At 36.1% G+C, this 26,647-nt stretch overlaps 1 protein-coding gene across 1 annotated transcript in view; it reads right to left on the reverse strand.

Annotated features, from left to right (window-relative positions):
* The window catches only part of TEX15 (testis expressed 15, meiosis and synapsis associated), a 95,879-nt gene that overhangs the window by 57,140 nt on the left and 12,092 nt on the right, over window positions 1–26,647 (reverse strand). Inside the window, exon 3 of the mRNA XM_087418483.1 lies at window positions 846–996. Within this exon, the coding sequence (XP_087274609.1) occupies window positions 846–984 (139 nt within the window). The 5' untranslated portion in view covers window positions 985–996. The remainder of the gene's footprint in view (window positions 1–845; window positions 997–26,647) is intronic.

A 26,647-nucleotide genomic window follows, 5' to 3' on the forward strand; every position in this document is an offset into this window, starting at 1 on the left:
AGGGTCTCAACTGACACCCTGGAAGTATGCCTTATTACCATGAGAAAGCGGTTGAAGTCCATGCTTCCACCTCAGACTCTGACACTGTGGGAGGGTGACAGATGCCTTGTTACTGGTGGGTGTGATATAAGCCTAGGCTCCCCAATTGGTATTCACTAACTACCCCTAGTGAGCAGGGGTGACTCATCATCCCAGGTCAGGGGTGGAAATCCACTGTCACTGCAGGGGCAGGGGATGCCAGGGTAGGAGGGGAACTTGTTACTTCCATGAAGGGGAGAGGCATGGGTGGAAGTCTAGGCCCTCCACTTAGCCTCAGTTTACAAAGGTGTAGGGGCTATGCTTTTTTTCCCCATGTTTTGCAGGATTAGGGTGTTTACTGTCAAATAGGTTTCTGTCTTTCTAGAATGGCCCTTTTCCAGTCCTTGGCAAGGGAGAACAGACTCTTCTTGGGGCTTTCTGGGTCCATGCCAGTTGGCATTCCTTGGTTGGGGGCATCCAATCTGACACATGGAGGAAGCAAAAAGAAAATCCAGAGAACTTATTGTTATGTCATTCCTTGAGTCCCAGGATCCTTAGCTGGTCCATCTTCTTCTCTCCACCTTTCAAAATCTTATGTTTGTTTTATGTATGATGCCCAGCATTTTTAGGTGTACTTGGCGAGAGAAATAGGAGATGTGTCTATTCCATTTCGTGTGGAACCAAAAGTAGATGTGTAATTTAAGAAATTAAAGGCCTGACTTAACCTAATTTCATATAGTCAAAATAGAAGATGAACATAAAGAATCAGAAAAATACAGTAAGAGTTACGAAATAACCCTATCTTCCATAGAAGTATGAAATATTACCTTTCCCAGCTGTCCTCCTGATCTTGGGAATGGTGAATTTCTTCAAAGGACTGACATCTACACCAGTAACTAATAAAGGTTCACTGGTTGAGTTCATTTTCCATAGTGTCTTGTGTTTAGCAATCTCTTTCATTTCCATTTTGTTGGTGGCCTAAAATCAACCCAATGTTATTAAGCAAAAGGTCAGTAAATACATAGGAGTCAATGGCAGTAAAACTGTTTAAAAGTTCTTACACAAAACTGAATAAAGACATATTCTTGGTCACACTTGCAACAGGTTTCAATCTCAATTTGCCAGGTTACCCCAAATAGAAAATGAATTAACAACTTTGACTTTTATATAATATTAAAAATATTTATTTTATGGTTCCTAATAGACCTTTTCCTTGTAATTCATGTAATTTTAATTGGGTAACCAAAAGTCTCTGTGTTCCTTAAAAGTTTAACAACTTCCACACACCAATTTTTATTAACATTTGGTAAAATTCTTGCCAAATGCTCTATTGTTAAAAGTATTTTTCCTATATACTTCTGTGAATAGAATGATATTCTCTAAATCAGAATCTCTTGTTTTGGAAGCAACTTACTAAAGTTGTAAACCAACCATTACCTGGCTAGCCCTATAATTGATGGCCTAAAACAGTCAGTCACTCATTGGCTCTTGTTCCATAGTACCACTTTACAAATGGATTAAGATATCATATATTATCATACTAGTAGTAACAAATTCCTTTTCCTCCCTTCTTTCTCCAATCTCCCTCCGCCCGCTCACACACACACTGCAGGAATCTTAAGGGAGAAATTCCTCTCACATCAGGCAAAAATAATAATGGAGATGCCTTCCCTTCACCATCACCACCAATAACACATCCCTTTTCACACACATACACACACACACACACAGATTCTTAACCTTTCAAGTAGAACTCATACTGGATATCAAAGGAAAGTTATGGAGCCCACACACAGAGAAATGTATGTAAACATGGATTCTTCATACCATTTTATAACACGGTTCATGGGTCCCCTGATATCTATCAAGTGCTTACTTCAAACATTAGATCACAATCCAAACTAAGAATTGCCAAAATTCTACATAAGCATCACAAAGGATAAGATTCTACAGAAGGTTCACAAAGGATTCTTCCCCCAATCTCCACTCCTCCACCCTTTATGAAAGGTGATCTTGCAATCTCCCAATCAAATATGGTTCAGAACAGAGAATAGACAGAGACTTCTAAAAAGAGAAGACAATCAGCCTTTCTCTCATCCAGCCACATTGACAGACACTAGTGGTATTGCCTCCTAACAAGAATACCCTTAATAAAGACCAGCTGTCAAGACTGCTATATTCACCTGGTAGTTTAGTAGGGAGAAAAAGGGAGAATAACTTATTTAGAATAATTTATATCACAAAAAACTCTTCAATTCATCATGATCTATACCTACTGCACACAAAGCTAGACAGCCATCAGTTGAATATGCTTTACTTGAAGAGCCAAGTGCTGTGACAATCCTCAATATTGCCTTTAACTAAGCAAAATTATATTTTCAGGAAAGATGGATGATATTTCAGCTGTATGGTTTCTTACAAAATGCTTCACTAGTAGAATTTACTAATAAAGACTTCTGAAATCCACTAATTTTGTTTCTCAGTGCTTGGGATAATACTTAGCCACAAAGTAGCTAAGTTAGAAACTGTTTGATGAAAGATGAATATTCAGGGCACAATGGTATTCAGTGTCCTTCATTAAATAAGTTGTACCCAGCAATTTTTCAAGCATAACCTTTCAAGTAGGAATAATGCCTCTTTAACTACAGTCCAAACACATTAGCCACATTCAAGTCACAACAAATTCATATATTTCTTTATCATATATCACCGTCTCGTAACCATTTTTTATTTATATGTTTATTTCTACATACATAAGCAAAAAAAATCACATAATATGTTGCAAAACATAGACAACTGTCTTATAACCATTATCTACGTATTTATATATTATTTATTTTTATACATGTAAAAATAAAATCAAGAAGTTTGAATCCTGAGGGTTCATGCTGAGGCTGTTCTACGGGGCCCTGGGTTATTCTAGCAGTGGAAAGTAGAGAGAAAAAAATCAATTCTAAAAACTTCAAGAATAGTTAATGCACAGGACACTGCACAGTGTAGATCGTTAACAGTTTAAATGAATAACAGATTCAAATGAATGAACGAACTTAAAGATCAAAGAAACCAAAAACAGAAGGGTTCCCCAACAACTAAAACATTTATTCATGTAGGTCTTAAGAGTATGTATATTATGAACAACTTTAAGCCAATACATTTAAAGATTATACAAAATAATAAATTCCAGGAAAATATAACTTACTAAAACTGATTTGAGAAGGAATTAATAGAATTAATAGAATGCATTATCCTATTGGTTTAAAAAATTAAACCAATAGTCACAAATTGATTCTAAGAGTAAAAATGATGACATTAATATATCATAAACAAGCTGAGTTCATCCCAGAAATATAAGAGAGATTTAACAACAGGAAATATGGATATTTCATTTACTACATAAACCTATTACAGGAGAAAAATCAAGTGATTATCTCAAAAGATGCCGAAAACATCTAGTCAAATTCAAAATTCACTTACGATTTAAAAAAAAGTCTTAGTAAAAAGGAATTTACAGAAACATTCATAATTTGATGATGGGTGTCTACCAAAAATTTATAGCAAATTGGTAAATGTCAGGAGCACTATTTTTTAAATTAAGAATAAAACAAGGATACCCACTATCTCTGCTTCCTTTTAATAGTGTGCTGGAGGTGCTCACAAGAAGACAAGAAATAAAAGGTATAAAGAAACTAAAAAGCTAAAGGGGAAAGGAAAAGGGCTTGGGAATTTCTGGGATTGAAAGAGAGTGAGTCTCAGCTCATAAGAGAAAGTCTAGACCCAAATACTAGACAGATTAAGAATGAATTTTACTTAGAAAGTCAAAAAACCATCATGGCTCAAATTCTGGTTCTACCTTTAATTAACAATATTACGTTAGGCAAAATGCCTAACTTCTCTGAGGCTAATAACAGTATCAACACCTCACATGGTTGTAGGACCTGGTACACAATAACTGCACAAAATTAACCATTAGCATAATCCTAAAGTCTGTACTATGGAACCAAGTTACAGAGTTTGTCAAGAAGCACAGTATTATAAAGATAACTAGGTTAGAAGTGAAGCGATGTTGGTTCTAATTCTAGCTCTGCAATTAACCAATTAATTTTGGACAAGTAAGTAACTTCCTTTGCAGTGCATTACTCTGAGTGCATTATGAATGGTAATAAATTTTTCAGCGAAAAGTTAGTGGCAAAGAAATAAATCCCTTATAGTCAAATAGCCAACCTAAAGACTTGATCCTTTCAAAGCCTATTTTAAAAGAATATTTGTATTGAGTTTCCTAAGACTATCCTTAAAAATTAAGGACTTGACTATCATGAGACCAGTGGTTATAGATCAGAGATTACTAAACAAAGCGCAAAATGTTTTACCTGTTTACTATCAGAGTCTTAATAACAGAACTCGGTATTTCAATTGAACAACTTAGAGAGCCCTAGAGTTCCTTTAATAAGAACCAACTGCTATCAGTTATGAAAAGGTTTCCTTATATAAGGCAACTGAAGATGATTGTAGATACACGAGGCATTAGCGAGAAAGATTTTTTCAGTTCTCCTCTAAACTTTCACATTAATCTTTAACATCTCTAAAAGTTTCCCAATCTTTTTAACAAAAAGAAACGATGCCTCAGTTTCAAGATTTTCTGGCAAATAACACTGTTTTAACTTATTTTTGCAATTACCTTTTATTTGTGCCAAATAATACTGATTTTCCATCCCAAAATATACTTAAGTTAAAAATAAGTCTGTTTCAAAATATTAAAGAGATATTGAATGATAGTATGCAGATATGGCAAAGATTATCCCTCCTCTAAGTAAACTCAGGGAAGAGTTTCCGATGAAAAAATAATATTCTTGGAACTCTAGTCACAAACAGATAAACTGAGTTCTCTGCAGAGTTCTACATGGTTGAGACTAAAAATTACTTCTGATAAACAAAAGGTTAAATCAAATCAGATCATACATATAATAAACTACATATACACTTAGTGAGATTAAGTCACGAATCCCACAGTTAAGACTGTACAATGCAGAGATGAAATATATTTTAGTCCAACTTTTCATTTCATAGATCAGGGGTTGGCAAACTATAGCCTGTGGGGCAAATCCAGCCCACTACTAGTTTTCATAGGGCCCACAAACTAAATGACTGAAAAAAAAATCAAGAATAATATTTCATGTCACTTAAAAAATTATATAAAATTCAAATTTAAAGGTCCATGGTAAGTTTTACTGGAACACAGCCACACCTACTCTTTTATCTATTGTCTACTGCTGCTTTCCTATTAGAAGAGTGTAGTTGAGCAAATGTGACCGAGACCCTATGGCCCACAAAGACTAAAATATTTTACTACCTAGCCCTTTACAGAAAAAGTTTGCCAACTCCTGTTATAGATGAAGCAACTAAGCATCAAAGAATTGGGACAATAAAAACCAGGTCTCATGATTTCCATTTCCGGGCTCTTTCTCCTATACTTCCATTGCCTCAGTTCTCTCTCCACTGTATTCTGAATTTCATTCCTATGCACTTTGCTTCTCTGCACTCTGCCCAACAGCACTTAAACAGGCTCAAACCTGATCATTTAAAAAACAAAAGAAGCAAAACCGGCCAGGGTCCATACTTGCTCTTACCTAGATCACCTCCCACTTCCTCCTCAATCTACTTTGATTTCTGCCTCCATTACTCTACCTCAACAGCACTCGTCAGTCACCAATGATTTCCGCCACAGTCCTCACTCACATAAGCACATTTCTGGCTCATAACTTACTTGCCTTTCTACGTTTGATACTCTTGACCAATCCGTTCTTGAAATAATACGCTCTTCTTCTCAATTTTGTGACTTCATAATCCTGTCTTAAAGCTACTTCTCAGGAGGTGCTTTGGTAGTCTCTCAATAACTCATCTTTCTTTATCTGGCTTATATCATTGTTTAATTAATTTTTATTTATATAAGAAAAATAAGAAAATATTCTATGAAAATTTTTTAGTATTTTATCAAACTCATCTTTCCAAACAATAAAAATGGAACCTTGTGGTTTTAATTTGTATGTCTTTCATTATTAGTGAGGTTGAGTCATTTTGTTTATTTTTTCTGTGAATTACTTATTCCTATCTTTTTCTCCATTTATTGGTCTTTTAGTTAATGATTTGTAAGAACTGTATATACAGAGAAACTAGTTTTTGTCTGTCCTGAATGTTGCAATATTTTTGTCTTTTAAGTTTTGTTTATGGCATTTTCCTCCAACACAAAACTTTAATTTTGTGTGGTCTAATTTCTCAATCTTTTATTATACTGGATGTTTATACTACCACCAGCAAGGTATGAGAGTTTCAGTTGCTACATATCCTTACCAACATGTTGATATCGGCAAACTTTAATTTTTGCCAATATGATAGGTACAAATGATATCTCATTGAGGTTAGTTTGCATTTCTTTGATTTTTGATGAGACTGATCATCCACTCAGTATATTTATTGCTCATTTGTGTTTTCACATCTGTCAAACGCCTGTTCAAGTTTTTTACCCACTTTTCTATGAGGCTGTTTATTTTATTCTACGTATTTATAAGAAATATTTTTGAGACACTAGCTCTTCACCAATTATGTTTGTTGCAAATAATTTCCCCCACTTTTTAAACCTGTCTTTTCACTTTTTTGAACAGAAATATTTTATATAGTCGAAATTATGCATTTTTTTCCTTTATATTTTGTGCTTTTTTGCTTTTGATCAATTTTAACAAATAATTCTCCCCACAGTCATTAAGATAATCCTCTATATTCTCTTCTGAAAGTTTTATAGTTTGGATTTCACCTTTAAGTCTTTAATCTACCTGAGATTCATTTTTGTCTAAGGTAAGAAAAAAGGGCTCAATTTTTCCATATGAATATCAAACTGTGCCAGCAGTCTGAACAATCTTTCCTTTCCCTATGACATCTTTGACATAAATCAACTTTCCATATGTGCATGAATTCTAGGCACTCTGCTTTATTTTACTTGTTGGTGTCTTTCTGCACCCCTGCACCAACACCATACCAAAATAAATCTTGATATATGTTTGGGCATAATCAAGAAAAAGAAAACAAAAAAACAACTCTTGTTCTTCCGAAGCATCTTTGCTCTTACACACACATTTTAAAATAAGTTCATCTAATAAGAAATCCTGTTTAGGTTTTAACTGGAATTTCACTGAACCCAATGATCAATTTTCAGAAAAATAAATTTCTGTTATTTTTGTTACATTAGTCTTCCTATTTGTGAACATGGTATCTCTCTCTACTTATTCATGTCAATACTTTTCAATAAAGTTCTATACTTTTTTTCCATGAGGGTTTTACAGATGTTTTAAAGAATTTATTCTAACGTACTTTATAATTTTTAAATTACTATACATGGTATCTTTAAAAGTTACATTCTATTCACTGCTAATCTGTTTAAAATGGTGTTGATGATAATGATAATAATAATGGCTAACATTTATCTACAACACTTACTAGGAACCAGACACTTATCTAAGTGCCTTAGATACATATAGATCCATTTAATGCTCATAATATCCTTATGAGAAACCATTATTTTAAATTAGGAAAATAAGTGCATGGAAATGAAATAATATGCCCAAAGATACAAAGCTAGGAAGTGCTGAATTTTGAATTCAAAGCCAGACAGTCTGGCATTGAGTGAATGCACTCAACTACTAGGCAAACTGACTTTCAGTGAAACTGATTTCTGTATATTGACTATCCAGCAACCTTGTTAAGCTCCTATTAATTCTAATAATTTGTTTTCCTGAACAATCACATCCTCTTTGAATAATGAAGGACAATATAATAATGACTTACAGTTTTGTTTCTTCCCTTCCATTTCTTATACAATTTATTTCTTGTGCTGGCTAGGAATTCTAACATATGTCAAATATTAGTGATCATGGTGGGTGTCTTGGTCTTTCCCCTGATTTTAAAGAGAATGTTTTAAATCTTTTACAATTAAATGATCAATTTTTTTTTTTGGTAGACATACTGTATCAGGTTAAATTTCCCTGGGTATAAAATTCTAGACTGATTGCTATTTTTTCTCTGTACTCTGAAGATATTATCCCACTACTTACTGCCATCTACTGCTCCTGTTAAGAAATCACCTCCAATCTAACTGTCATTCATTTATGTGCAATCTTTTTCTCAGGCAACTTTTAAAATCTTCTCTTTGTCTCTTATGTTCTGCATTTCCATCATGATGTTCTAGTCTAAGCATTTGATGGACTTCTTGCATCTAAGGTTTGGTATCTTTGACAGTTATGTGAAATTTTCAACAATCTTTGAATATTGTTGTGGCATTGTTCTATTTCCTGAGAATAGAACTTTTAGTTACCTATGTTCAAACTTCTACCTTTATTCTTCACATTTCTTAGTCCCTAATTCATATCTTTCATCTCTCCTGCCTACGCTGCATTCTCAATAAAGCTGATTTAAAAATCAATAGAGTTGATTTAAAATACAGATACAAAACAAATGGTGAGATAATATGGTATCTAGATATGCTTAAAAATTATCCAGTTTATAACTGGTGAAGCTTGAAAATGGGCATGTGGGGGTTCCTCATAGTATTCTATTTCTTATGTTTGAATTTTCCGTAATAAAAATAAAAGTAAACGAGTGTTTGGTTAAATGTGCATAAATTATCTCTGAAATAGATAACATTAGTCGCCTATGGAAAAAGGAACACTAGGCAACTTAAGAATGGGGAGGAGAGAGATTTATCAGTTTATATCTTTATTATCTTTTTAATTTTTATCTTTATATAAATGTATAACCTCTTAAAAAATGAAAGACTCCACTATACCAACAAAAAATATAAAACACCTAAGAATAAACTTAAGAAATGGTCTGGGCTGATATGAAGACTTTTGAAAAACAGAGTCATAAAAGGTTTGCTTACAAGGGAAACATGCATACTTTACTTTTGAGAAGGAGTACTTATTGGGAATATGCAAAATCTTCCTACATGAAGTCTCTAAAGCTGATTCAATCTCCAAGTTGACAAAAATAACACTAAAAGTGATATAAAAGAAGAAACAATGACCAAGGAAATTCTGAGAAAGTAATTACAAGCAGAAAACTAGCACTATTAAATATTAAAGCTTATTTAATATTTATAGCAATTATAATTAGCTGGGTACACTACCACTCAATTAAATTCAGGTTCTACAAATAAGAAACAAAGAGGTAATGGACAACTAAAAATTGTGGTACTAACACAAAAATAAACAATGGAACATTACTGTCAGGACAAAGACCAAAAAAATAACAGAATTTTGAAGATGCTAATACTGGTATTTCAAATCAGTGGGGAGTCTATGATATTGAAACAAGTTCCTAGCCGTATGGAAAACAAAAACACAAAGCTGTAGCTCTACTTTTCTCCTTACATCAAAATAAATTCCAAATGGATTAATCATTCAAATGTTGAAAAATGAAACTATGAACCAAATATTGCAATAAGAACCATGGACAAAAGACCTGAAAAGATACTGAAGAGAAGAAAAAGCACATATAGCCAATAAATGTATGAAAAGACGCTCAATTGGAGAACAAAACTTAAAATCACAATGAGGTATTTTTTCTCTACCTCTCAGATCAGCAAACATTAAAGTGTGACAATATCAAATGCTGAAGAAGGTGCACAACCAAAACTCACATATACTTCAGATGAGCGTATAAATTGGTAGCCACTTTAGAAAATAATTAGGCATTACCTAGTAATGTTTAAGACGTGCATATCTTCTGACCTAGAGACTCCATTCTCTAGGTATAAACACTCAAGCAGTCATTCACAAAGTGTGATCCAAAAACTTCTGGGGATCCCCAAGAGCCTTTCAAGGTATCAGCAAGGTCTTCTTTTCCAACTACAGATCTGTGAGGCCAGATTTTCCTCATATTCTTCAACCAAAACAACAAAAACTGCAGAAGACTGAATGAAGAAGCAGATGTGAAAATCCATCTGACTTCTGTTAAGTCTGATTTGCAGACATTTGCAACAATGTGTGAAATGTGAAACAAAATGGGATCTCATGTCTAAGAGCCTTAAAATGGAGCTGGGAAGCCAGTAAGGAAATGGGTCTTATCCATGTCTCATCTGGCACAACATGAACTTTTGAACTGCAAGAAACCTGCAGCTCATCATAGTGATGGACATGTGCCTCCCTCTAGCTAGCCTTAGAATCAATTAGTAAGTTCAGCCAACATTAGCTTTCTTCCACAAACCCCAATAAACATTCTTTGTAATGCAAATCTCCTTCTTTTGCCTTTAAAAACCCCTGCCTCTTACTCCCTTAGTGGGACACTCTTTGGGTTGCTACCCAAATCTAAGTACCTTGAATTGCAGTTCTTTGATCCCAAAATAAATGCCTCTCTGCCTCTCATTTTGCTCTTTATTTTTAGGTTAACATACATGGTGTCAGAGGTGAGATCTGAAGCAATCTCACCTTTGTGGACTAGAGTCCCCTGGAACTGGGTGTGGTACCTACATGAGGCCCTTGGGCTCACCATTCCACACGGATTGCCAACTCCTCTGACTGTGAGTCCTCTCAGGTTCTGACCTCCCTCCATTTGGCGGAGGCAGTGCCCTATTTTGGGATTGGGGGTGACTGCCCAGGAGATGACTGTCTCAGTGCCAGCAGGGCTCACTGCTGCAGCAGAGGCTTTCCTCGGCAGGGTTTTTTTTTTCCCTGATTGGTGAGTACTCTGACATAATTGAGGGGTTTTCCTATTGTCATTCTTGTTTACACATTTTTCTTTAACATAGGACTTTCATTTTCTAAAGTTTCCTGAGAAGTTTCTCCCTGGAAAACTCCTGCTGGTTTTATGTTTAAGAACTATGGTCCTTTCTCTTGTAAATTTCTATTTCAATGGACCAAAATTACTAATGGCCAGTAGAAGGAAGGTTCTAATTAGATAAGATCATTTAAAAGGTGCACTTAAAAGCCAAGGCTTCAAAATTCTAAAATAGCTTCACTGAAAGTTTCATTGCAAAAAACTAACGAAAAATTAAAGATATAAGAGGTACCCAAAAGAAAAGACTACACAACTGTAAACAAAAGTGCATCAAGTTAGCGGCCTTACAGACACTCTCATATCTACTCTTGTAGGAGGGCTCTTGTATGGGTCCCTCCCAGAGTTGATGAGATTTGGAGAGTTTTCCTGGTAAACTGCTATATTATTCCCTTAAACAACATAGGGTAAATTAATATTGGAATTAATGGGGTTGTTTAATACTGCCAGAAATATTTACTGTTTGTCCCCACGGAAACCTGATAGGATTTTTGAAAGGATTTAGTAACTTTATGATCAGAAATTTGGCCAAATTGGAAGCTGATATTCAGAGCCTAATAGGAATTTTTTTTTTTAAAGGTTTTCTCACCTAAGCTAAAATAAAACTATGTACTCAGAGGGGAAAAAAGCAAATGAGAGATAATGTAATTGGATAGGTAATTTAAGCTATGATGTCATCTAAGTTACAACCCAATTCCTGAGGAATTGAGTGTATTTATCTTTCAAATCTTTGCAAAATTGGAAATACAGCTCTAAAGGCAGTTCAGATTCCACTCATTCCCTTTCACCAATCCCAAAACCTCCCCTATTTATCTCAAAAGGTTTATAACACCTCTGGGAACTCTTATTTAGACCATCCCCAATTCCTAAGACTGGAGGAAAATTTTAAATTGCAACTACCCCAAAATTCCTAGAAAAACTTGCAGTTTTTCTCTGTCCTTTGAAGTTGTAAATTTTACCATGTCTTTAGAACGTAAACACCCCAGGAGATAACAGCCCACAATCACCTGAGACTAAACCTGGCTAGCTCAATCAGTAAAGCCTGAGGTTAAAGAAAAAAAAAAAAGGGAAAAAAGTGTCATTTTAAAATGCAAGTTGCTAGAGAGGTTTTCTTATCCAAAATCGAATTCACAGTCTTAAAAGTCTTCTTCACAAACATTAATAAAAAAAAGCTTTTAAGCAGGTAACTTTGTTCCATCTGCTAGAAACATAATTATTTATAAACTAGTGAGTTTTCTACTGTACCTGAATCATGGCTAAAATTTTAAAATAAAAGCTGTAAGAGCTCTGTCTGAGTCTGTCTATATATATGTATTTACGTTATATATGTGCGGTATTTTTCTACCTCCGAATGGTATTAACAAAATTAATTTCTAAAAAGAGTTCTATTTAATTAAAGTAAGCACTTACATAAATTATTCTAAATATAATGGAAACTAATCCAAATGTTTTTCAAGTTAATGTGATGTAACATAATCTTTGCCAAAATAAAAGCTTGTTTAAGTTTGTTGGTTTAATTAAAATAGATATGTCTTCACAGTGATTATCAGCATTGGATATAATACAAACATGCAACTTTTATTCTACCTGGGTTATTAGTCAAATAAGCTCATGTTATCTCCTTTACAGAACTTGTCAGCAGGAAAAAAAAATTAACTTAAGATGATGCCTAACTCCTTTAATGTCTGATGAAATTTTCATGAATAAGGTAAGTATGAATTTTAAGAATAAATTATACAGATGTTAATGCAATAAGAATTTTTAGATGCAATAATATGTGTTTCATGGTATGCGTACTTAAAAACAGCTTCCTGAAATCTTTTTGGTAACTTGAAACTTGGGAGTTTTGCTAAGTTAAATTAAATGATGGGAAACTCACTGAATATTTAGATCATTTCTAGATAAGATAAAATAGTAAAACATTAATTACTGAACAGAGGTTTATCTATTTTTGGCTTCTTATTACAGAGAAACTAAAATAAATTTGGGTCTATTAATAAACATATTTTGTGCTTTATTGGAAGATTGCACTTTGCAGAAACATGTTTCTAAAAATTATAAAATGTATTCAAAAATTTGCTAATATAAAGAATATGGGTATAACAGAGTTCACAATTGCTTACTTCTTAGTTTTCACTAGAAATTAAGGTTTCTAAGGGTTAAGAATTCAAATTAATCTATGTAATTACAGCTACTAAAAATAGGGAAAAATCTCTGTATGCAAGGACAATAAGATGTATGTTTTTGGTAAGACAAAGTATGAGGAATGGAGATACATTTTTGTTAATGAAAAAAAATAATTTTCTCCCAAAATAAAGCTGGTTAATTCCAAATGAAAAAGAGAACAAGGGAAAAACTAAAATGGACATAAAAAGTTATAGAAGGTTTATGGAAAAGGAACTCTGAGAAAAGAAGTTTTATGCATAGTCAAGCTGGCTAAGATAGGAATTAATTTAAGTAATTGAATTTTAATAACAAAAGTAAGCTGGTGCACAGTTAAAATTTGGTATTCCCTCTCTCTGTTAAAAAGAGAAAGAGACAGAAAGAGGGGAAAAAAACCTTACCTTGTGTGGTCAAGTTAGCTAAAATTAGATTGTTATTTTAAGAATTTAAAAAATAAGCTTTAATATCAATTGTGTATTTATATAAAACTGGTCCTTAGTTTTCATTTCTTAAAAGAACAAAGTATTCTCAGATATTGCTTTGTTCCTGATAAAAGATTATGAAAGGTTTTTCTTTATCTTTCTGTGTTTTATTAAAACTATTTCCTGTGCTTTATGTTAAAATAAGCTAAATCTTTTCTATTAAAACAGCCCAGGTTTAACGGCTACGTGATCTTCTATATTTGTCTTTGAAAGCTTTTTGTCACTTTGATTAAACAGATAATTAAATATTAAGCTGCATAATGATCTGTGGGTCCTATTTAGGCAAGTGTTTTGAAAATGTTTTTTTTTGATATTTTTTGAAAAAAGTCCTAAAATCAGATTCTGAATGAAGTCGTTCTTGACCTCTAGATAACTCTGGAATTTTTCAGAGGATCCTTGAGATATCTCAAAAGATTTGTTCTCTATCCTTACAAAGAAGGGGATATTAAACTAATTAAGCTTATTTGATATGTTAAATTGCATGCAAAGCACTGTCAAATAAAATAACATTAGCCTTCTTTATGTTATGTCTTTACAAGTATACGTTATAAGAGTTCCAGAAATTATATGAAATTCCTGGAAGTCTAATATGTCCTGGTATAAAACTTTGTCTATCATCAAAATTGAGGTTCACACTAAAAGGACTGGACCTGAGTATCAGGTAAACTCATTAGATGACTTTCATGTAAAGACAGCAACTAGAGAATCTATCAAGATTGGTACTTGTGGATGAAGTCCATTCTGCCTCTGCAAAGAACAGCCCCTCATTGCCAGACTTCTGCCATCCTGAGGTCCTTGTACCATGGCAACAGTCAGCTGCTGAATCAGAGAAATTAAGATGGGTAGACAATGGCTGTAAATTAAATGAACAGTCAAAACTATGGGAAACCCAGGACGGCCTCTTGGCTTTTCCTGGCTCCCTGGTAAACCCCACTTTTTGTTTTTTGCATTCCTTCACCCACCATAGTCCACTAAGAAAAACTAGTTCTAAACCCAGAGTCCTCAGAACTCCTCCCTCTGGGTCCTTTGAACACCTGCAGCCGGACTTCATTCAGCTGCCACTTAGTATGAGTTGTCAATACATTCTCAATATTGTACGTATGTTTTCTGCACGGTTTGAAGCCTTCCCTTACCACAAAGCTGATGCCCTCACAAATGCAAAAAAAATTGTTAGCAAATGTGTTTCCCACTTGGGATATACCTTCCACAATCTCCAATGATCGAGGCACCCAATTCACTGGGCAAATCAAAAGAGCCTTAAAAAGCCTTGCAAACTTCTTGGAATTATCACCGTCTCTTTCACCCTCAATCATCAGGCAAAGTCAAGAAAACTAATGGAAAAACTGGATTCAAGCAGTACAAGTAGTAATTACATGGGATAGTATGAACTGAGGACGATGCACTAATGTTTTATTTTTACAGATTTAAAGAAATCTTTTCTCTTTGCTAAGATACCATTGTGAACAAAGGTGAAACATTTACCTTTTCTCTCTACTTGATCCCACCAAAATTCAGAACCTCTGACTTATATAAATAATCAGGCCAAGTTTTAATACAAACAAATTAGTTTTACTGACTATCTTGGGTTAAAAAAGGGGGGAGGGGGAATTAGAGAAAGAAGAACATGTTTGCACCTCTGTAGATATTAGATTCCAGTCCTGTTAATGATCTTTGAAGTATGTTATATACCTGTAGACTGGACTCCCCTGGCCTAAGGTATTGCCTTTGTTCTTGCTGACAGTTTGCAGTACCTCCTTTGGAAAACATAAACTCATCCCGCATGATATAATTACCGGCAGACCAATGTCTATTGGTATACAACCTTCTGCTGATCCCTTGTTTTATGCTAGTAGGATCAACTTCCGTAAGTCTCTAACGTCTTATGCTCAAGCCTATCATCAACAGGTTAAAGAAGGTTTCCCAGATTCCAATTTAAAGGATCCTGTTGGTCACAGTCTAGAGCCTGGTGACTGGGTATTCTGGAAGCTTCCAGAATTCTGGAAGCATTCTGGAAGCAGGGTCGAGGAAGTCAGCCCTCGACCTCTGTTGGAAAGGACCTTACCAAGTGCTCCTGACTACTGACACTGCTACAGAACTAGAAGGCATTGCACACTATGTGCCCTAGCTGGGTACACCTTTGTGTGTGATTACGATGGAGAACCACAGGCTTATGAATGTCTAGACTGCTGGTGTGTGACAGGACAATGCCTTTTAGGATACTACAGTATTCCATTTCAAGTTCTTGTTAAAGAGGAAACCCAACCACAATCTCACAGGTCTAAGCGAGACTTGGTGACTCCCTTTTCACACTCCATCTACTCTCCATTAATTACCACTGCCAAAGGCTTTGTCCCTTGGATTGGTATAGTGCATAACGATCTGTTGAAAAAAAAATTTAACCCTAACTATAGCTAAACTGGAGAATTCTACCGCTTGAGCTTTGGCTCAACAATAACAATCCCTGGATTCCCCAGCAAGGGTTGCATTAGGTAATCGAATGGCACTCAGCTATCTCCATGCAGAACAAGGCAGCATCTGTGCCACAGCCAACACCTGCTGCTGTACCTGGATCAACTCTTCTGGAGAAGTTGAGTTAGAACTTGCAAAAATTAGAAAAACAGCACAGGATGTCTCTGATCTCAAGTCTTTTAATGACACCCTCTCTGGTTCCCTATCGATGTTTTCAGCTGGATTCCTTCAGGTCTATGTGCTTGGATAAGATCAGGACTTCAAATATTGCTTATGATTATTACTGAAATTTTACTACGTGTACTTGTATTTAAATTTCTTATGCTACTGCTTACTCAGATGTGCTCCAGAACTTCTACAAACACCAAGATTACCGTCGCTCCACGTACTGAAACGATAGATAAAGCTTATTCACATGAACTTTCAGGTAACCAGATGAAATTTCTGGGCGAGGAAGCTGCCTCAGAGCCATTTCCTGACCGCCTCCTTGTTTCTCAAATGTGGCCTAACACTTACGACAACTGACTCCTTGGGAATAACCACTGGAGAAAATATTTCCCCTCAACGTGGGACACTGACTTTGTGGGACAGGTCCATCCCAGCAACGTGGGACTAAACAAATCTATGGCTGATCAGCAATGCTTTCATAAAAAGATCTTAATCAAAAGGGGAAAATGTGAAATAAAACAGGGTCACTTATGTCTGAAGGCTTTAAAATGGAGCTGTGAAGCCATTAAGGAAATGGGTCTTATCCATGTCCTCACTGGGCAAAACATGAACTTCTGAACTGAGTAACACTGCAAGAAACCTGCAGCTCCTCACAGTGATGGACATGTGCCTCCCTCTAGCTAGCCTTAGAATCAATTAGGTTGAGCAAATGTTAGCTTTCTTCCAAAAACCCCTCTTAACATGCTTTATAATGCAAACCTCTCTCTTTTGCCTTTAAAAGCCCTTGCCTCTTACTCCCTTAGTGGGACACTATTTGGGTTGCTACCTGAATCTCTCTACCTGGAATTGCAATTCTTTGATCCCAAGATAAATGCCTCTCTGCCTCTCATTCTGGCTCTTTAGTTTTAGGTTAACAAATGTAAAACAATGGCATTCTTCTTTGGTAAATAATTATTTTTCATTAAAATATTATTTATGGCACATGTAGGGGCCGGCCTGGTGGCGTAGTGGTTAAGTTCACGTGCTCCGCTTTGGCGGCCTGGGGTTCGCAGGTTCGGATCCTGGGCATGCACTTACGCACCACTTATCAGGCCACGCTGCGGCAGGCATCCCATATAAAGTGGAGGAAGATAGGCATGGAGGTTAGCCCAGGGCCAATCTTCCTCAGCAAAAAGAGGAGGGTTGGCAACAGATGTTAGCTCAGGGCTAATCTTCCTCACCAAAAAAAAAAAAAAATAATTTATGGCACATGTAATGGACGTATTATTATTTCTAAAAGAAAAATTAATAAATGTTTTTCAGTTTCTTGATTTTAATTTAGTAAAGTAAATATCAATAGATATAATCCTCATTAACAAAAGTTCTTTAGGATCTTAAATCTGAAGAGTGTAAAGGGATCCTGTGGTATAAAAAAGAATACATCTGGTGTTTGGTCTGGCACAGAGCTTCAAAAACCCTTGGGATTCCCTGAGTGACGAAGAGTGTTATGCTAATAAGGTGCCTCATACTGGGCCCCTAGATAGCCAGAAAGACCATGCATGTGATTAGAGGGTTGGGACTTTCAGTTGCCTCCCCTGGGAGAAGGGCTGCAGACTGAGTTCAAGCACACGTCCAAAGATTTAATCAATCGTGCCTACTTAATGAAACCTCAGTAAACACTGGACACTGAAGCTCAATGGAGCTTCTTGGTTGCTGAACACAGTGATGTGCTGGGTGGGTGATGCATCCTGACTCCACGGAGAGAGAGCACAGAAGCTCTGTGTTCAGGACCCTCCTAGACCTCACCCTATGTATATCCGTTATAATAAAACCATAATTGTAGGTACAGTGCTTTCCTGAGTTCTGTGAATGTTCCAGCAAATTACTGAAACTGAGGGGTTCATGGGAACCCTTGAATTGGTAACAAGTTGGTCAGAAGTGCAGATGGCCTGAGGATCCCTCTTGTGACTGGCATCTGAAGTAAGGGCAGTTTTGTGATGGACTCAGCCCTTAACTGGTGGAGTCTGACGCTAAGTTTGGATGGTTAGCATTCGAACCGTATTGCATTATACTCCAGTTAGGGTGGAAACAGAACAGATTCTAAAACCAAAATCTTTGAGAACCACTGCCTTAGGGAAGCTCTTGCACATGTATACCTAAAGGCAAGTAGAGGAATGTTCAAAGCAGCACTGTCACTGAACAAGTGAAACATCCATTACCAGCAGAGTGGATAAACTGTAGTATACATACCAGGAAATACAACACATGAGTGAAAATGAACGAACCACAGCCATCTGAAAAATCATGTCAAATCAAGTTGCAAAAGATTAAAGTATGATGCCATTTATATAAAGTTAAAAAAAAAACATGCCAAACTAAACAATTTAGAAGGGACAAAATACGATAGCAGGCAAGTCACCAGCTCACTGTGTAACAACCTTGGTGAGTCTCAATAAAAAATTTTCAATCCTATACCAGGTGAACAACTAAGTCAGTCTAGAAAAAAATATACAGAAGGGTTTAGACAAATTTGTGCTTAACAGATCTATAGTAACATCCTGCTTCCTTCTTACTACTCATTCATGGGGTTTCATTACGTAGGCAGATTGGTGACTGATATAACTACTGTATTCTATGAATTCCAGGAAACTTATTTTTTCAAATTTCAATGCTTCTGAATCAGGACATTTATTAAAATCAATATGAATTTTAATGTAGTATTTTTCTAATCTCTTCCACGAAGAGATTACTATTAAGTTGATAAAGATCTTATATCAAATGGCAATCTAGAACAGAAGGAATATGAGAGATGTTACACAAGTAACAGCTGAGTAGCAGCTGAATGCTCCAAAAAAAAAAAAAAAGATCTGACCACTGAAAATTTACTGTTTTTCAATAATCCCAATAAATTCCTTTTACCATTCCCTATTGTAACTATCACACTTTACAAATTTTCTCAAGTATCACACTGGCCCTCACCCTGACCTAAAACCCAGTCTGTTACTGACAGAGAAAACAGAGGTCTCAGTGTTTCACGAGGAACTATGTACAAACAGAATTATATTACTATATTAAAAACTTAGCTTTTAATGATTTATTTTAAGTAACTGAGTTTTACATTTTTTATCAATCTGAATTCTTAACTTTACTAAACTTTATAAACTTAAAATTAATTATAAGTGGACTGTGTTCATCCTAAGTGGAACCATCTCAATGTTCTAAAATTCACTGACCTAGTGACATGCAGAGAAGGTAAAATCAAATCTCTGACTAATTTGACCACTGCTACTAGATTATATGATAACTTTATTAATAGACAAAGGACACTTCTTTGAGCGAATGTCGTCTTTGATAGTTTTGGCTATAATCACCAGTGAATATGAAATTGGCATAAACAGAGACACGGACTGTGCAACAAAAATGCAGCTGTTCCTACTGGTAAGACTAAAGTTTCACAACTCAAGTAACACCAGGATAAAGAGGGCTAGGGTGGAAACAGACTTCTTAGCTCTTTTACTCTGCCTGGCTCACAGAACGTCCATATTTGGGTAAGAGAAAGCCCTTTGCAGGTATGCAAGGGCTAAAATACATATATATTTAACACACACCCTTTCTTAGAAAGCTATTAGAAGATGTGCTTCGGGAAAAAAGAGAATGAATCTAAAGTGAAGATAACATTGGATTAAAAAAATGAATGGATCGGGGGCCGGCCCAGTGGCGCAGCGGTTAAGTGTGCGCCTCCGCTTCGGCAGCCTGGGGTTTGCAGGTTCAGATCCCAGGCGTGCACCGACATACCGCTTGCCAAGCCATGTTATGGCGGCGTCCCATATAAAGTAGAGGAAGACTGGCACAGATGTTAGCCCAGGGCCAATCTTCCTCAGCAAAAACAGGCGGATTGGCATCGGATGTTAGCTCAGAGCTGATCTTCCGCACAAAAACAAACAAATAAACAAAGAAAATGAATGGATCAAACACAGGGTACTAACCCCAGGACAGATGAGAGTGGCACACAATTTCTAGGAAGCCATCAGTCTAGACTCAAGCAGGAAAATGGAGGGCTCTAAAAGAGAATCCCCCAGGTTAAAAAGACAAAGGAACTTATATGTCTCAGCACATTACTGGCAAGTACTAGCACATCTACAGAAAAAATTATTAGATTTATAAAAAAGCAGGCTAAAAAAAGCAATTACTAATTGTAAGGAAGACAGTTATAGATGGTCACAGTTGTAGTAAACAATATCTGGATCATAATAACGTGAGCACTGACTTTTAACAAAAAATTTTAAGCATGATGGAAGAATGGAGGAAGGTAGTGGGATGGATGGGACAGCTATGTTCTCATCTACTATGATGACAAAAATCAATGCATAATTTCTACCATTGATAATCAAGAAATACTAGCAAAAGCATATTATTTATAAGTGTAGAGGTGAATACCTAAGAAAGTAACTACAAGAGTTAAAGGCAGCTGCCCCTAGGAAGTAGAACCAGGCATAGAAGATAGTGAGACAAAGGACAACTTTTTTCATTACACATCTTTAGTACAATGACTTTTTAAATTATGTGCAAGTATTAGTTTGATTAAAAACCAAAAGTTAGGGCCGGCCCCGTGGCTCAGCAGTTAAGTGCGCGCGCTCCGCTACTGGCGGCCCGGGTTCAGATCCCGGGCACGCACCAACACACCACTTCTCCGGCCATACTGAGGCCATGTCCCACATACAGCAACTGGAAGGATGTGCAACTATGACATACAACTATCTACTGGGGCTTTGGGGAAAAAAAAAAAAGGAGGAAGACTGGCAATAGATGTTAGCTCAGAGCCGGTCTTCCTCAGCAAAAAAGAGGAGGATTAGCATGGATGTTAGCTCAGCATTGATCTTCCTCATAAAAAAATAAAACAAAACAAAACCCAAAAGTTAATTTTTTAAAAAAGTACCACATTTTATACACCATATTTGGATAAAAAATAAGTTGTAAGGCTATGCCATTACAGGTAGCAACAACTTTGACAGGAATCAGGATGTCTAGGAAGAACAGTATAACATCTTTCAGAGAGAGGCAGAGTATTCACTTTGATGGAAAAATCAGAAGTCATCCATGAATTCTGGTATCATATGTCAGAGTTCTCACAGATCCAGATACCATTCTGAGGAATATGGGGGAAAGTTTGTTTTTGTCATTTCAGCGGTTGTTATTGTTATATAAATGTTCCAAGACCTTTTCCATTCTTAATGCTATTTGGTTATTTGTATTATTCAGTTTTTGTAACACACTTGACATTTTTATAAGCAATGCTTGCACTGTGATTGGAATTGCCTAGTTCGTCAAATGCTATAGAAAGTGATGATATTGTGTATATGAAAAAATATTAAAGCTAAAAGAATAGTAACCATATGCTTGCAAAAGATGTAAAAGAAAAACGTTCAGAGGTAAGCGCTTACATTGAAGTAATAAAATCTTGAAGAACAGGGATTAGACACTAAAAGTATGAACAAAATTTTAAAAAGCCCTTTCTCACTAGAAATGTGCCTGAAAAGAAACTGTTCTTGGCATATCCCTGCTTGCCCACTATAAGAACTATGCAGAGTAACACTTTCTAATGTAAATATGTAACTGTAAACTCAGGGATTGGGTTGCCACATAATTCTTCACTAAAAAGAACGCAGGAGGAGACAGTCTGCTTTGCTTTAAGCAGGAAGAACTGGCCTGATTCTATTAGAAGGAAATACCATGGGTCACTGAGAGTAAATTTAGCAGGGAAAAAAAAACCTGGCAGAAAATATAGGAAAAGTTCAACAATAATTATGGCTTGGGTTATCAGTAATTTCCTTTTTACTTTCTACTTTTGTATTTTCTAACAAGTTGACTTCAGAGAGATGGAGTTAAAACTGTTCTAAGATCCCATATTATCTACAAGGAGGGTAAATATACTGATTAACTTTAGACTTAAGTCATGCACACATGTTTTAAGTTCTCGGCTAACAAGATGGATGAATAATTAATGGATTTGGTGAAAAGTCTCAATTCATTGATTTATAACACTGACCATCTATTTTTTCAATAACTGATATCAATTGTGCTCTGTTATTTCTATTAATCCACCCCTCTCCTAATTCTGCTGGGTAGCAGGCTCTCTTACAGAGTTCATAATTTATAACTCATGCTCAATTATTGAAAGTCTCATATAATTAAAATAAGAGAAAGAAAACAAACTTATAATGGAGAAAACAAACAAAAGACAAAATCGGTTCTTTGTAAAGAACAAAAAAGCTCTGAAAAATAACTCTGCTAAGACTGATCAAGAGAAAAGAAGACACAAATTTAAGACAACTCCTTTATGAATCCCAGTAAGATTTTTCTTGTAGTTAGAAAAAAATGACTTTTAAAATTCATGTGGAATAATAAGTGCCTGAGAATAGCCAATATCCTGTTATTAAAACTTATTATAATGTTACTATAATCAAAATGATAAAGTATTGGCCCAGGACATATACAGATAGTAGAACCAGAAAAGAGTCCAGAAATACATCTAAGCATCTACGTAAAATTAATGTATAATAAAGGTGGCTTTTCAATTTGTTAGGAAAGATATGGTTTATTTATTAAATGGTGCCAACATAAATGGTTATATATTTGTAAGAGAACAAGACTAGATCCCTAATTGAGAACATAATATTAAAAAAACTCAAGTTGGGGGTGGCAGGCCCGGTGGCATAGTGGTTAAGTTCACACGCTCCACTTCAGTGGCTTGGGGTTCGTGGTTTGGATCCCAGGCGTGGACCTGCACACCGCTTATCAAGCCATGCTGTGGCAGGTGTCCCACATATAAAAAAAGTAGAGGAAGATGGGCATGCATGTTAACGGAGGGCCAATCTGCCTCAGCAAAAAGAGGAGGATTGGCAACGGATGTTAGCTCAGGGCTAATCTTCTTCACCAAAAAAAAAAATTCAAGTTGGGGGGTTGAGGGAGGGTGAAATGGGTAAAAGGGGTCAACTGCATGGTGATGGATGGAAACTAGACTTTTCATAGTGAGCACGCTGTAGCTATAGTATATACAGATGTTCAATTACAATGCTGTACATTTGAAACCCATATAATGTTATAAACCAATGTTACCTCAGGAAAAAAAATGCTCTGGCAAGGGCATTCAGATTTAGAATCCTAAGATTTGGCTGCCTTAATTAGGAAGGGGATAACAAAAAAGGGCTTTCATTCTTTCTGGTATCCTAGAGCAGTGTGGGAGTTTAAAATTATGTCCAGAAATCAGTTGACACTCCTCCCTCCAACAGGTGGAGCCTAATTCCCCTCCCTTTAAGTATGGGCTAGATTTAATGACTTGATTCTAATGAAGAGAATGTGGCAGAAATAACGGTGTGTGTCATAAAAAGTATCTGGCTTCCTCCTTGGTCTATCTGGACAACTCGCTCCGGGGGAAACCAGCTGCCATGTCATGAAGACACTCAAGCAGCCCAATGGAGAGGTCCATGTGGGGAGGAACTGAGGCCTCCTATTGACAACCACACGAGGCACCATCTTGGAAGCAGATCCTCCAGCACCAGTCAAGCCTTCACCTGACTGCAGCCCCAGCCAACATCTTGACTGTAACCTCATGTGAGACCTCAAGCCAGAACCACCCAGCTCAGCCACTCCCTGATTCCTGATCCACAAAAACGTGTGAGATAATAAAAACGTTTGCTGTTGTCCAAAAAAAAAAAATTCAAGTTGGATATGAATGTACACTAGAATCAATCATAATACTCTCTAGCAATGCTAGGCATTTCAGGGGAAGAAAATCTAGAATATTAGGAAAATTATTAATGAAATGAATAACGCTGTGTAAATCTAGCTTCAATAAGGATACAAAGTACTCCAAAAGAAGCTGATAAAAATATAATGGCAAAAGCGGTAGCGATTACAGTGAAGCTAAAAAAGCGCCATAGGAGAGCTGGAGCACGAGGCATGGAAAGAAAAGAGATTGTATGCAGTCAAAAAGGTAAAGACAGTGTCTGCAACACTAGCACAGAGAGAGTTTCTGGTAATGAAGAGTTTCCAAGTGGAAATGAAGCATTAGACTGAGGAGGCCAAGAGTAGGAAGATACAGGCCCATGGAAAGGAATGGGGTGATGACAGAAAACCGGAGACAGAAATTCCTTCTGATGCCACAAAAAACAAATAGAACACTAAAAAGGAAAATATGAATACTGGAGGATTTTTAGAAAATCTCCAATAGGTGAGAATGAACTAACTGTTAGAGAGCAAGGTCACTATCAAAAGGACTGTAATCTGCGAAGAGAAGGAAAAACGCTCATACCAAAAAAATATATAGCAAAGTGACTCAAAGGTTAACACCAAACTCTACACAAGTAGATTTTCGATAAATGTCTGTTGAATTGAGGAGTAAAGATTGAAGAGGTAAAGTTAAACAATACGTTGTTTTTCATAAACTAGAAGCTTGAAACCAAATTTTGTTGAAGGGGCAGAGGATGCCCCTAAGCTGCTATCAGTAAAATCCAACTGTTAAATAATTCTCTTGTTTCACTGAAAGAATGTCGTTGACCTTTATTTGTCTATCAATTTGGGAAGGAGCATTTGGCTAAGCATTAGATCATTTCTTCTTACTGATTTCAGATTCAACATCTATGAAGCCATTATTATGTGACACGTATCCCCTGAGATAGGTCATTCAAAGGTTTACATGTCAACACTTTGTCAACACATACATTTCAAGAAAGCTCAATTTCTTTTTTTTTTTTTATAATTTTATTTATTTATTTTTTTCCCCCAAAGCCCCAGTAGATAGTTGTATGTCATAGTTGCACATCCTTCTAGTTGCTGTATGGGGGACGCGGCCTCAGCATGGCCGGAGAAGCAGTGCGTCGGTGCGCGCTCGGGATCCGAACCCAGGCTGCCAGCAGCGGACCGTGCACTTAAACCGCTAAGCCACGGGCCGGCCCAGAAAGCTCAATTTCATTGTAGTGACTTAGGAAGTTCTATCGTTAATTCTCTCTCAAGTTCTTCTTTAACTTGAGGTTTGGCTATGGGTAACTTGGAAAGTGGGAGGAGAGAGGGACATCTGGAATGTCTAAATGCAGAACAATGATAATCATAAAATCGCTGTTTTAAAAAAACTGCCCCTCAGTCTTATACATAGAAGGTAGAAGTTATTAAATAAAAATGTTTCTAGACCATCTCCATCCTCTTCATATAAAATTAAAAGAAAACAAAATAGGAAAGGAGGCTCAAGAGTAGTTTTATTATGCTTTTAATTTTATCTAAAATGTCCATTAGGACTATCTAATCATTTCTTTTCAGTTCATCTTGTTCACTTTGGCACTGCCAAATCTCAGAATCTTTTAGAAAGAGCACCATGTAGAGATTATCAAATCCTTTTGGAGAAGATGAGCCATCTGTTGAGTTCTACTTCCCTGGAGGGCATTATTGTGAACCAGAGACAAGGGCTTATTACAACTACACAGTAACTCCAATAGCTATCTGGACTACCAAGACATAACAAGGATGATTGGAAAAAAAAAAAAAAACACCAACGTAACTCCCAAGAGGACAGCTCTGTTCTGTTGATACTTGTTTTACTCAGATTTAAAAGCTTTAGACAAGCAGAACCTGTGTGCTTCTGAAAATCAGTGCCCATATCAACCACTTCCCCAGAACGCTGTATCAAAAGACAATATACATTAGAATGCACTATGTCTCTAAACTTCTAGAAATTTACAGTAAAATTATACTGATTTGAACTTTGTGGGGAGAATAAAACCTTAATACCTTGGGGTAAATGTAATAAATATATTATAGAATCTTAACAAATAAAAATCTGAGAGCTACCAAAAAGACTTTGCTAAGATTGAAAAAACAATTTTTTTCCCAAATGCAAAAAAGTCTAGAACTGATCATAGTACCTAGTAAAAACATGAGGGGGGGTGGAAATACCAAAATTCTCTGGCCTGGTTACAACAAGCTGTGGGTAACCTGGCTAGAGAGCTCACACTCTTGTTATTTAATAATCCAACTTCTAACTCTCCTTCCAAATTGTCTTTAGAAAATTGGCTTGAAAAAAATTTCTTTTCAAAGTATTTATGACATAGTAGAGAAAGGACTCTATAAATCAGTAGACACGGTTTTCTTGTCCTGATTCTGCCACTCACTAAACGTCTGCTCCTAAGCTTTACTCTTCTCCCCTGTGTTTCAGTAAGGCTTACAACTGTATTCTAATCTGTAAAATATTTTCTCTCCTCCTATACCTATCCTCTTTTTACCACTTCTGGGCTTTATTGATTTAAATTTTCTCTGTGGCTCCACATAACAGGCATATGGAAGAAATTGTACACTGTATGCAAGTTGATGCAATAAAAGTTCAACAGCTTCCTAAGTTACAGCCCTGATCCCTCTCCTAACTTTCAAACTTAGAAAATTTATTTGCCTAGAGTACTTCTGTCTATGACTATAGCACTTTCGTTTTTTAAATGTCAACACCTGGTCCAATTTCCAACCTCTGAGATATTTTGCTTTTAGAATCAACCAAATATCACTTAAAA

This window comes from Ceratotherium simum, chromosome 28 (genome assembly GCF_057802395.1).
Source record: "Ceratotherium simum simum isolate JZ-2026a chromosome 28, ASM5780239v1, whole genome shotgun sequence".
In the NCBI taxonomy this organism is placed as follows: Eukaryota; Metazoa; Chordata; class Mammalia; order Perissodactyla; family Rhinocerotidae; genus Ceratotherium; species Ceratotherium simum.